This window comes from Oncorhynchus mykiss, chromosome 24, assembly GCF_013265735.2.
Source record: "Oncorhynchus mykiss isolate Arlee chromosome 24, USDA_OmykA_1.1, whole genome shotgun sequence".
Lineage (NCBI taxonomy): Eukaryota > Metazoa > Chordata > Actinopteri > Salmoniformes > Salmonidae > Oncorhynchus > Oncorhynchus mykiss.
The window spans coordinates 16855702-16869253 of NC_048588.1; the positions used below are offsets into that span (position 1 = coordinate 16855702).

A 13552-nucleotide genomic window follows, 5' to 3' on the forward strand; every position below is an offset into this window, starting at 1 on the left:
TTGTAAACATGGTCCCAAGCTGTGTTTTGTCACTTTCCATGTTGTCTGTAGCTTGTGAGGTGTGGAAACACTTTGTTGCTTTTATTAATTTTGTCTTGTTGCTTTTTGTTCTATGTTGCTCTGTCTGTATGCTGCGTCTTGCTTGTCCTATGTTGCTGTTGTCTATATTGTAATTGTTTTTAATAACCTGCCCAGGGACTGCGGTTGAAAATTAGCCGGCTGGCTAAAACCGACACTTTTACTGAAACGTTGATTAATGTGCACTGTCCCTGTAAAAATAAAATAAACTCAACTCAACTCAACTACAACTCCACAACAACTCCAGTGAGGTTCACCCTTGTGGCTTACCCAGGTGCAGGTGGTGATGTAGTGAACATGTGTGCTCTGCTCTGTGTGAATGCTGTGGTTGTTTAGATCAGTACAGAGGGCTCTGTGTGTTTGTGTGAGACTGGGCTATTAAAGAGAAAGAATGGAGAGTGAGATGGGTGGGCAATACAGACACACACAGCTCTGCCAGAACAGCCCAAGGGAAGTCAGGTGCTCATCCTACATACTTTCTAAATGTAATCCATTACAGTTGTTAGTTACCTGTCCAAAATGACAATCAGTAATGTAACGTTTGGCTTAACCAAACTCAGTAATGTAATCTGATTTCTTTTGGATCACTTTTCCTTTAAGGAGGCATTAGAAGACAAAACGATCCATCAAATGCATTTGGTGTGTCATCATAGTGGTATCTGACTTGTGGAACAAACTTAAACTTGCGGCTTTTTTGAAAATGTTGAATTGAAAGTGTTGTGTCAATGTATATTCTCACAAACATCCTTCTGAATTACTTTTTTTTTTAAGAGCCAAGGCGGCATCTGTAGTATCTGTAATGTGATTACAATATGTTTGCTGGTAATGTAACCATTCATTTTATTTGTAATCAGATTACATATAATCAGTTACAGGGTTGGGGAGTAAGTACCCATATATATTACAGCACATCTACAGTAGACTGGTGCTCTAAGACTTGAGCAAAAGGCCATTAAACTGACACCATCAGACAGGAAGAGAGTCCCAGTCAATAACATCTGCACTGCCGCAGCAGCAGGTGGGCTAACGCTCCAAAACCAATACACACGCACAGTGCAATCAGCTGTTGTTACATTAATCAATATAGACATCTTAACATCCCTATGAAAGACTGGTGCCTCCCCTCTCACAACGGGCAACCAGCACCCAGCTGCAGTGGTGCCAGAACACAAGACAACAACCAACATGTGTTTAGAGTCATGGGAAGCTATGCACATCATACTAAGCACTTCACAGTATAAATCTTTGTTGAGAGGAAGAATGTCAAGTCTAATGCAGAATTATGCTCACACAGAACACACACACCGACTGATATTTATACCAAACTGACTGAAGGCAACTTGTAGTGTTGTGTTGCAGACTGTGTGATATAGTGGTAAACCTCATATGCTCAGGGGAGGAGCTGGCAATGCTGACAAAGACAAATAGTTTCATTACCACTATAGTGGAGGAGTAAACACTACAGACCAAACACACACACACACACACACACACACACACACACACACATACCTCAGAGTCGCTGTTTGTTTCAGAGTTTGCTGCCATTTTCTCCTTTGGGACCCCAATGACATAAAAATAAAAGCCCCCAATAGAAGACAGAACCCAAATCAAAAGAGACAGATCAGAGGAGACGGTAAACAGGCCTTGAAAAGCTCCTCAGTCTTACTGTCACTTCACCTCTCACAGAATACACCTCAGTACATAAACACACCCATTTCTCCTACCCTCATCCAATCATTGTCCAATTGGAGCTCTGTTTTGCATGCCCCTTGGCTCATTGTCAACCACTCTGTGTGGTGTATATTTGAATAATCCCACCCCTTTCTCAGTTCTGACCAATGTGTGCAGCCCATGTATATTAGATGCAGCAGTAGCGCTGTCCTGTCACTCCTTCCTTCAGGAGAGATGCTGCACTGTTGGAAGCTTTACAACATCTGCCCTGTCTCCTTTTAAACAAGCCCCTACTGTCCTCATTCTGCAGAGCCACAGCTTTGCTCCACAATGCACACACAGATGTTGTGCTTGTGCAAGATACATGCATGTGCAGACACACACACACGTTTGTGTCACTAATGGTCAAACAGTCTGGAAGGAAGAGTTTCATTTAAGCACAGCTCATCACTTAGTACTCATACAGGCTGCAGGCGCCCCAGACTCTAGCACCGCTCACTGCCCCCATCCAACCCTCCTAGCATCTCAGCTGGCAGTACCAGGGCAAGAGTGGTACTGCAGTGGGGAAGAAAAGTATTTCCAGTGTGTGTGTGTACGTACATGTCACATGCATCTGTGGGGACAGGGCACTATAGGGATGCACAGCCTCAAATACATTTCAATGTTCGCAATGTGGATACAACGCGCGCGCACAGACACACACTTTACTCAGTCACCGTACTAGGCCATAATATAAAAGATTTACCATAATCTGTCTGGTATTATGCATTACTCATTCTTAGGGAATTCGGTTTTTCAGATTACGCTATTCCCTCCCATTTTACAGCAAGGTTTAAAACTCAAATGAATGGGCACAGCAGAAAGACTGAGCCGCATACATTATCTCAGTCTTTTGTAATGCCTTAATAAAGGCAGTCCAGAACTGAAGCAGGAACATGATTCTCTCAGTTCAGCAGCATTCAGACAGACTCATTGTCCTCAATATGTAGATTAAGAACAGACAGACAGACAGACAGACAGACAGACAGACAGACAGACAGACACAGATAATCTAGGACTACAAGAAAGACAGACAGATTCAGATAATCTAGGACTACAAGAGAGAAAGAGAGCGCTGGGCTTCAGACCACACACATTAATCTTCCTTTGACAGATTTGCTGTGAGAGGAATTCACAGTCAGCCTCTGGGAGGAGAGGCTGTCTGGAATACTGTGGACCACTACCAGATCCAGATCCCAACCTACAGGATCATCACTGTCAGCGACCAACATATAGACAGTGCAATGAATACTGTAATCAGTAGACAGTATCCTCTTATACAGACCATACAGGATGGTAAAAACCCACTAAGATCCTGTAAAGCTGTGAGAAATGTGTAGGGCCGGCTGGAGGGTGAGAGGGGGGCATTCCCATTTCCACGCAGACTGGAGTGCCATGCCCACTTTCCTGTGGTGTCAATACTACTTCCTGTAGTATTGAAAGTCTTTTGAAAGGAGTCCAGGTCCTGTATTCACAAAGCGTCTTAAGAGTGCTGATCCAGGTCTGCCCTCTTATTCATTATGATTTAACAGGCTGAACTGATCCTAGAACAGCACTCATACTCTAAGACACTTTGTAAATATGGGCCCTGGTCCTCCCTAAAACTCTCTCATCAGGGACTGATAATCAGGATTGTCTGAAGGAGCTGACAGCATGCCCCAAGAGTTGGGATGACACACACACACACACACAGACTAGATAACACTATAATAAACAGCTGTCTTTGGAGACTCCACCAGAACATATTCCCAAACATAATTAAAATGCCCGGCTCCTCCCAGTTTACATTGTAGGGTCATCCGGCACAGGGCCAGAATGGCATACCTGATGATGAAACTACTATTCACTGACAGACAGGATACATGTTATTGGAACTCCCCAAATGGCCTCTGCATCTCTGTGACAAGAACAGTCTTGTTTCCTAATTGGAACAGTAGGGAAAAAGTCAGATGTAAATCAGATGCACTTAGATCAGATACAAATTTGAGTAATTTACTGTGTAAACCTTTGGTCAACAGACCTTCATCAAATGGAAAACAAGTGAGACAGGAAAACACATGGTTGCTCAAACTGTGCTCCTGTGTCTGAGGCACGTAGCACTGTAGACACTTGGTCCTCAGACTCCCCTGGGTACAACACTGACACCAGAGTGAGCTGGCAGAGAGAAGGTGGCGCCATCTAGTGCCCTCCACATGAAACCGCTTGTCAAACACACGTACACACACCCGAAAATGACAACAACCCCACGTCACAAAATAACACCTGATGCCAATGACATAAATGCCAATGGCTATTATAAATAGCAGAGCATTGCATCACACTAGTGGGACAGTAATTGTAATGCACACAGCGATCTAACTGAACACAGAAATGCTACTGCCCTGTAGACAAGGACAACTTGCACCCCAAGTATAGTTCAGTCATGTGATGTGTGAGAGACAGGGTCTCTCTCTAGGGGTAGGGCAGCAGACAATGCAACCTGGCTCTTATGAAGCCAGGGTAGGCTATGCCGAATAGGCTCAAAGGTACTGCTATTCTCCACTGAGGTTAATTCAGGACATGTAAAACAGTCAGAGAACACAGAGTTTTCACAAGAGACCAAAATGCCTTATCAGCATTCTCAGATCAACTAAAATCATTAAAAACACATTGATCACAAGAAGAATTCAAGAATCTAACAGCTCTCACCGAACTTCCACATCACCAGTTATCGACCGCCTCTGCATGAACAAGAACATCAGTTCACAGCAGCCCTGGCCCCCACATGAGGAGAAGTCCTTAGTGCTGAACCTGCACTTCCTCCTCCATTCAATTAAGGTCCTTTATCTGACCCAGCTAAACATTCCTGTTGGAACCAGGCTGCACAAGCAGCATTCCTCAACCCTCTGTTCTGTTTTATCCTCAACAAGCCGGTGTGGAGAAACAATTGGCTCGTGAGGTCGTGGCGAGGAGGTGTTCCGTCAGAGGGCTGAGGAAATTAAAGAGGCCATCAGAGATGAATAGAGGGAGGGAAGGGAAGAGAGAGGGAGAGAGAGATGGAAGGAGAACTCCTATTATCAATTACTTAGGTATGACCCTCAGTATATATTCCAGAGGAAACACTGAGTACCAATGGCACATGATCCCATGTCTTTAGATGTGTTTTCCCCCTCTAATGCTCTGTTGGATAGTTCTCTATGAAAGCAATGGCCTTTAGATGGATACAGGCTTCTGGATAGCTCCCACTAGGTAACAAACCACTGCACTACAACCAGTGTGCCTACCCAGTCTCTGCAGTGAGTGTAGAATTCGATGGCACTCCTGTGCAGGGTTGGCCAGTGTGGCCCCAGTCATCCATCCATACCTCCTCTGTCCAAAATGGGCTCTCTCTCGCACTCTGTCCCTCTCCGACCAGAACTCATGGTGGACAAGCACAGATCCACGTGATACCTCTACACGTGATACCTCTACACGTGATACCTCTACACGTGATACCTCTACACGGTAGAACTGTTTTCCAGCAACTCAAAAGGATGTAGGAGCTGTTTTTAGCTGCTTTATTTTGCTGCTGTCTCAAGAGAGAGGGCTACTACGGAAGCACCAGAGAACGACACACACACACCTTTATAACAGGTTGATTATAGTTGGCCATTTGAGCTGTATTTGTTATCAGTCTTTTTGTTTATACTGTTCTGTGTTCCAGTTACAGAAGCCAAGCTGAACAAAGGTCTGCGTTTCCATTTAGCTAGAAATAAATAGCCCTGAATTATCCCCGTCCCTACACCTTTGACAGAGACCTGGGGCCTTCTGTCAGTCTAGTGCTTTACCATTCACTCTACTCTCACCCATTTACCCAAAGCTGAGGAAACCAGAGACCTGGGGCCTTCTGTCAGACTAGTGCTTTACCATTCACTCTACTCTCACCCATTTACCCAAAGCTGAGGAAACCAGAGATTATTATTGCTTTTCAATGACCCCCAGATCACCGTAAAGCTCAAACTGCAGCTGAATAATTACTTTCAATTCCAGACAGAGAACAAAGCACTTTGTTGTAAACCTGCATGGGAAGGTATTGTTAATGTTTATCTAGACTAGCTAGGGTCTGTTAGCACCCAAACAGTGATGTTAATGTTTATCTAGACTAGCTAGGGTCTGTTAGTACCCAAACAGTGATGTTAATGTTTATCTAGACTAGCTAGGGTCTGTTAGTACCCAAACAGTGATGTTGATGTTTATCTAGACTAGCTAGGGTCTGTTAGTGCCCAAACAGTGATGTTAATGTTTATCTAGACTAGCTAGGGTCTGTTAGTACCCAAACAGTGATGTTAATGTTTATCTAGACTAGCTAGGGTCTGTTAGTACCCAAACAGTGATGTTAATGTTTATCTAGACTAGCTAGGGTCCGTTAGTACCCAAACAGTGATGTTAATGTTTATCTAGACTAGCTAGGGTCTGTTAGTACCAAACAGTGATGTTAATGTTTACCTAGACTAGCTAGGGTCTGTTAGTACCCAAACAGTGATGTTGATGTTTACCTAGACTAGCTAGGGTCTGTTAGTACCCAAACAGTGATGTTGATGTTTATCTAGACTAGCTAGGGTCTGTTAGTACCCAAACAGTGATGTTGATGTTTACCTAGACTAGCTAGGGTCTGTTAGTACCCAAACAGTGATGTTGATGTTTATCTAGACTAGCTAGGGTCTGTTAGTACCCAAACAGTGATGTTGATGTTTATCTAGACTAGCTAGGGTCTGTTAGTACCCAAACAGTGATGTTGATGTTTATCTAGACTAGCTAGGGTCTGTTAGTACCCAAACAGTGATGTTGATGTTTATCTAGACTAGCTAGGGTCTGTTAGTACCCAAACAGTGATGTTGATGTTTATCTAGACTAGCTAGAGTCTGTTAGTACCAAACAGTGATGTTGATGTTTATCTAGACTAGCTAGAGTCTGTTAGTACCAAACAGTGATGTTGATGTTTATCTAGACTAGCTAGGGTCTGTTAGTACCCAAGTACTGCAGGTGTGTTGTACCCAAACAGTGGAGGAAGAGAAAATATGCAGCCAGACAGACACCTGAATCTGCAAATAACCAAGATAGACAAAACAATGTATGAACATCTGGTTAGTAGCCGGGCTGTGAACGGAGTTTTGCCCTTTGAGAGTGAGGTCAGTGTGTGAAACTGTGGACTATTACTAAACGGTTACAGTGCATTCCAGCCAGCCTGTCGTCCTCATTACATGAATATAATACCACCTTGTGTGATCTCAAGTGCCAAAAACAGGCCTTATCAAAATGTTGACTTTAAAGAGGGGCCAGGAGTAAATTAGGACTTATGGTTGCCGTTGGACACAGTGTTGACATTGTGTGGTGAGCAGATTTAATAAGGGAGGGAGTGATATCAGCGTCTGGACTGAACTTCCTGTCTTGCTCAGTAGAGGAGGGTCTTGTCTAAAGGAAGTGAAGAACAACAGGTATCTAGACATCTCTAACTTTAACAAAACTATAGTAACACTAGATGGCAACTTTTCTTTTGGCTAAATTGAAAACCAAACCTGTGGTTTTCCACATGGAGTGAAGGTGATGTATATTAGTTCCTAAAAAGGTTAGATCATTCCTCAATGGATGACATTAAATACTTATTAATCTCATAACTGTCATAAGCGAAGGTTGCACCTGGTGACCCTGCATGCTGGTTTTTCTGTCTGACCACATCTCTCTCTGAATACGTCGTCATATTCGTGGGTCCCCCAACCCCTACAGCTACTAAAGCACTCTTATTAAAAATGATTTACAGGACCAGTTTCCATTTCTGCAGCAATGCAACGCTGCAAAGTACCAGTCATCCTGGCCTATTACACAGCTGCATGGGAAGACAGACACTCAGCTGTAGCTAGACCTACAGTAGCCTAGTTATGATAGAATACGTCTGGATAGGGAATCTGCACTCGTGTTTCTCTTTTCTGAATGTAGTTCTCTTCCTGGTTATCCCATTATGTCACAAGAGAGACCTGAGAGATGAGCCCAGATCAGTCTGCTGAAGGCCCGGGGAGGGGGGGGGGGGGGCCTTATTACAACATTGTGAAGTGCTTATTACCACCAGTTTATTGGCTTTCTCACCTATTAGAAATAGTAAAACAGTGTTGTTATTGGTCAAATTCAGGTACTGTAGTACCTCCCGTTCCACTTTGGTTCAAAAAGTTATTAAAACGTGATACGAGATCTGGTTCTCCAAAAGGAACAGGGGCACCGATAAGAATTGTTGTGTCTTACCGCTGCACATACAAAGTGTTCAGGATTCAGAGCCACACCTTGTCTCTTGACATAGTCGGTCTGTATGGGCCAGTGTGCTGTCTCTGCTGTCTCTTCACGTCTTCCAGTGAATCACCACACTGACTATATAGTCTACTACCCTCTCTCCTTTCCATTTTTACAAGGCAGTCAGGACTAGAAAGGAGGGAAGGCTTTTAAGAAGGACAGGAAGAAAACTCTTATATTAGAATGGAATCTGTGGGATAGTTTTACTCAAGGGTCTAAATCCTTTATTCTTAATGGATACGATGTAGAACAGGTCCCATATTTGTAGACTAGGGCTATTCAATGTCGGTTCTAGAGGGCCAAAACACTTCCCGTTCTCATCTCTCCTTCTAATAAGGGTCTAATTCAGACCTGGGATACCAGGTGAGTGCAATTAACTACCAGGTAGAAACAAAAATCAGAAGTGTTTTGGCCCTTCAGGACCGGAATTGAACAGCCCTCCTATAGACAATGATGGTAACAGCCTGTGTTATGAAAGGAAATGTAATAATATTAGGGTTGGGCCGATATGATTAAATCGAATATTGTGATATTTAACATTGATGACATATTGTGAAGTGCAAGACGATTATAATCTATAATCTATTTGAACTTCACAAATCAAAACAGTTTTATCAGTCAGGCTGTATCAAGATGTTGAAAATTAAGTCTAAATGAATTAACTAAGACATTTCTTCATCATAAGAAGATTATTTAGTTAAAATGTGACTAATATCATAAATAATCTCACAAATAGCAGTCTAATGATTTAGTCATTAAAGGCGCAAAACGATTGCCTCAGATATTGCAATATTTTTAGTAGCATATCGTAGAAGAGGTCACCCTAAATAATGCAGCAATATTTGAACATATGGGCAAGTTCCAATGGGAGGAAATACTTGGTTTGGAGATTAAATCGATTTGGCTTTAGTGATTCTTGCCATTGCTCAGTTCATAAGACAACACCTGAACACTACAGCCTAGTAGTAGAGATCTGCACAGTCTTGAACGCACACATGCACACGCACGCTGGCGCGCGCACACACACACACACTTCCTCCGGATAAGAACGGGGCTGAACAAAATGCTGAGATAAGAGAACATGAAAAGCTCAGTCTCTGCCTCTCCAAACACCGCCATAACAGCTTCTCCCTGAATAGCTCTTCTGACTCACACCAACTGCCATTAGCTCAGAGCATTTCATAGAAATACTAAACAAGTGGTAATAATGATATGCTCATCCATAACAGCTAAATGAATGTTCTCAATGGGCTGAATAGCTCGATGACTAGGCTAACACCAGCTTATAATGTAGCGGATTTCTAATTATACAATATTCAGTTGCTCCATTTAGTGCAGTAGTTTAACACGCAGTCATGGACTCATTAACACATTGGACTCATCCATATCTGGATCCAATAACAGTCATGGACTCATTAACACATTGGACTCATCCATATCTGGATCCAATAACTGATACGTTAAGTATAAAAGACATCTTGTTTTGAACAGGTCACTCATCCTCTCTGCCCTGCAGCCAGCTCCCTCCTGGGTCATCTGCCTAGCGACTGAGCCCGTTCATGGTTCGTCTCCCAGGCGACCGGGGACTATGTCCATAACGATATGAATGACGTTCCTCAGCCTGTGATGAGGCTGTTAGAGTCTATGATTGACAGGTCAGACATTACACGTACACACATGCACGCACACTTGTGTGATTGACAGGTCAGACACCACAAAAAATATATCCCCTGGCAACAGCCATTATGAAGCTGTTAGCATATTAAGCAACAGTCCAATCCCCTGACCTTTATGTAGTCACAGACCGACCTGTAGTACAGACTCCAGGCTCAGACCATTAGTACAGACTCAGACCATTAGTACAGACTCAGACCATTAGTACAGACTCCAGACTCAGACCCGTAGTACAGACTCCAGACAACTCAGACCCGTAGTACAGACTCCAGGCTCAGACCCGTAGTACAGACTCCAGGCTCAGACCCGTAGTACAGACTCAAGACCCGTAGTACAGACTCCAGACCCATAGTACAGACCCCAGACCCATAGTACAGACTCCAGACCCATAGTACAGACTCCAGACCCATAGTACAGACTCCAGACCCATAGTACAGACTCCAGACCCATAGTACAGACTCCAGCCTCAGACCCGTAGTACAGACTCCAGCCTCAGACCCGTAGTACAGACTCCAGCCTCAGACCCGTAGTACAGACTCCAGCCTCAGACCCGTAGTACAGACTCCAGCCTCAGACCCGTAGTACAGACTCCAGCCTCAGACCCGTAGTACAGACTCCAGCCTCAGACCCGTAGTACAGACTCCAGCCTCAGACCCGTAGTTCCATACTCCAGGCTCAGACCCATAGTACAGACTCCAGGCTCAGACCCGTAGTACAGACACCAGGCTCAGACCCATAGTACAGACTCAAGACCCGTAGTACAGACTCCAGACCCATAGTACAGACTCAAGACCCGTAGTACAGACTCAAGACCCGTAGTACAGACTCCAGACCCATAGTACAGACTCCAGACCCATAGTACAGACTCCAGACCCATAGTACAGACTCCAGACCCATAGTACAGACTCCAGACCCATAGTACAGACTCCAGACCCATAGTACAGACTCCAGGCTCAGACCCGTAGTACAGACTCCAGGCTCAGACCCGTAGTACAGACTCCAGCCTCAGACCCGTAGTACAGACTCCAGGCTCAGACCCGTAGTACAGACTCCAGGCTCAGACCCGTAGTACAGACTCCAGGCTCAGACCCGTAGTACAGACTCCAGGCTCAGACCCGTAGTACAGACTCCAGCCTCAGACCCGTAGTACAGACTCCAGCCTCAGACCCGTAGTACAGACTCCAGCCTCAGACCCGTAGTACAGACTCCAGGCTCAGACCCGTAGTACAGACTCCAGGCTCAGACCCGTAGTACAGACTCCAGGCTCAGACCCGTAGTACAGACTCCAGGCTCAGACCCGTAGTACAGACTCCAGGCTCAGACCCGTAGTACAGACTCCAGGCTCAGACCCGTAGTACAGACTCCAGGCTCAGACCCGTAGTACAGACTCCAGGCTCAGACCCGTAGTACAGACTCCAGGCTCAGACCCGTAGTACAGACTCCAGGCTCAGACCCGTGGTACAGACTCCAGGCTCAGACCCGTGGTACAGACTCCAGGCTCAGACCCGTGGTACAGACTCCAGGCTCAGACCCGTGGTACAGACTCCAGGCTCAGACCCGTGGTACAGACTCCAGGCTCAGACCCGTGGTACAGACTCCAGGCTCAGACCCGTGGTACAGACTCCAGGCTCAGACCCGTGGTACAGACTCCAGGCTCAGACCCGTAGTACAGACTCCAGGCTCAGACCCGTAGTACAGACTCCAGGCTCAGACCCGTAGTACAGACTCCAGGCTCAGACCCGTAGTACAGACTCCAGGCTCAGACCCGTAGTACAGACTCCAGGCTCAGACCCGTAGTACAGACTCCAGGCTCAGACCCGTAGTACAGACTCCAGGCTCAGACCCGTAGTACAGACTCCAGGCTCAGACCCGTAGTACAGACTCCAGGCTCAGACCCGTAGTACAGACTCCAGGCTCAGACCCGTAGTACAGACTCCAGGCTCAGACCCGTAGTACAGACTCCAGGCTCAGACCCGTAGTACAGACTCCAGGCTCAGACCCGTAGTACAGACTCCAGGCTCAGACCCGTAGTACAGACTCCAGGCTCAGACCCGTAGTACAGACTCCAGGCTCAGACCCGTAGTACAGACTCCAGGCTCAGACCCGTAGTACAGACTCAGACCCGTAGTACAGACTCAGACCCGTAGTACAGACTCAGACCCGTAGTACAGACTCCAGGCTCCAGAACCGTAGTACAGACTCCAGGCTCCAGACCCGTAGTACAGACTCCGGACCCGTAGTACAGACTCCAGACCCGTAGTACAGACTCCAGACCCGTAGTACAGACTCCAGACCCGTAGTACAGACTCCAGACCCGTAGTACAGACTCCAGACTCCAGACCCGTAGTACAGACTCCAGACTCCAGACCCGTAGTACAGACTCCAGACTCCAGACCCGTAGCACAGACTCCAGACCCGTAGCACAGACTCCAGACCCGTAGCACAGACTCCAGACCCGTAGCACAGACTCCAGACCCGTAGCACAGACTCCAGGCTCAGACCCGTAGTACAGACTCCAGGCTCAGACCCGTAGTACAGACTCCAGGCTCAGACCCGTAGTACAGACTCAGACCATTAGTACAGACTCCAGACTCAGACCCGTAGTACAGACTGAGACCCGTAGTACAGACTCCAGGCTCAGACCCGTAGTACAGACTCCAGACCCATAGTACAGACTCCAGACCCATAGTACAGACTCCAGACCCATAGTACAGACTCCAGACCCATAGTACAGACTCCAGACCCAGACCCGTAGTACAGACTCCAGACCCAGACCCGTAGTACAGACTCCAGGCTCAGACCCGTAGTACAGACTCCAGGCTCAGACCCGTAGTACAGACTCCAGGCTCAGACCCGTAGTACAGACTCCAGGCTCAGACCCGTAGTACAGACTCCAGGCTCAGACCCGTAGTACAGACTCCAGGCTCAGACCCGTAGTACAGACTCCAGGCTCAGACCCGTAGTACAGACTCCAGGCTCAGACCCGTAGTACAGACTCCAGGCTCAGACCCGTAGTACAGACTCCAGGCTCAGACCCGTAGTACAGACTCCAGGCTCAGACCCGTGGTACAGACTCCAGGCTCAGACCCGTAGTACAGACTCCAGGCTCAGACCCGTAGTACAGACTCCAGGCTCAGACCCGTAGTACAGACTCCAGGCTCAGACCCGTAGTACAGACTCCAGGCTCAGACCCGTAGTACAGACTAAGACCCGTAGTACAGACTCCAGGCTCCAGAACCGTAGTACAGACTCCAGGCTCCGGACCCGTAGTACAGACTCCGGACCCGTAGTACAGACTCCAGACCCGTAGTACAGACTCCAGACCCGTAGTACAGACTCCAGACCCGTAGTACAGACTCCAGACTCCAGACCCGTAGTACAGACTCCAGACTCCAGACCCGTAGTACAGACTCCAGACTCCAGACCCGTAGCACAGACTCCAGACCCGTAGCACAGACTCCAGACCCGTAGCACAGACTCCAGACCCGTAGCACAGACTCCAGGCTCAGACCCGTAGTACAGACTCCAGGCTCAGACCCGTAGTACAGACTCCAGGCTCAGACCCGTAGTACAGACTCAGACCATTAGTACAGACTCCAGACTCAGACCCGTAGTACAGACTGAGACCCGTAGTACAGACTCCAGGCTCAGACCCGTAGTACAGACTCCAGACCCATAGTACAGACTCCAGACCCATAGTACAGACTCCAGACCCATAGTACAGACTCCAGACCCATAGTACAGACTCCAGACCCAGACCCGTAGTACAGACTCCAGGCTCAGACCCGTA

At 46.6% G+C, this 13552-nt stretch overlaps 1 protein-coding gene across 5 annotated transcripts in view; it reads right to left on the minus strand.

Annotated features, from left to right (window-relative positions):
• LOC110503875 (septin-4) overlaps nt 1–13552 on the minus strand; it is an 80140-nt gene that overhangs the window by 22184 nt on the left and 44404 nt on the right. Inside the window, exon 1 of one of the 5 annotated variants that reach the window (XM_021582449.2) lies at nt 1591–1750. The exons of the other annotated variants lie outside the window; for them this stretch is intronic. Within the exon in view, the coding sequence (XP_021438124.1) occupies nt 1591–1626 (36 nt within the window). The 5' untranslated portion in view covers nt 1627–1750. Of the gene's footprint in view, nt 1–1590; nt 1751–13552 lie in introns of those variants that run through there. 5 annotated transcript variants of the gene reach the window in all.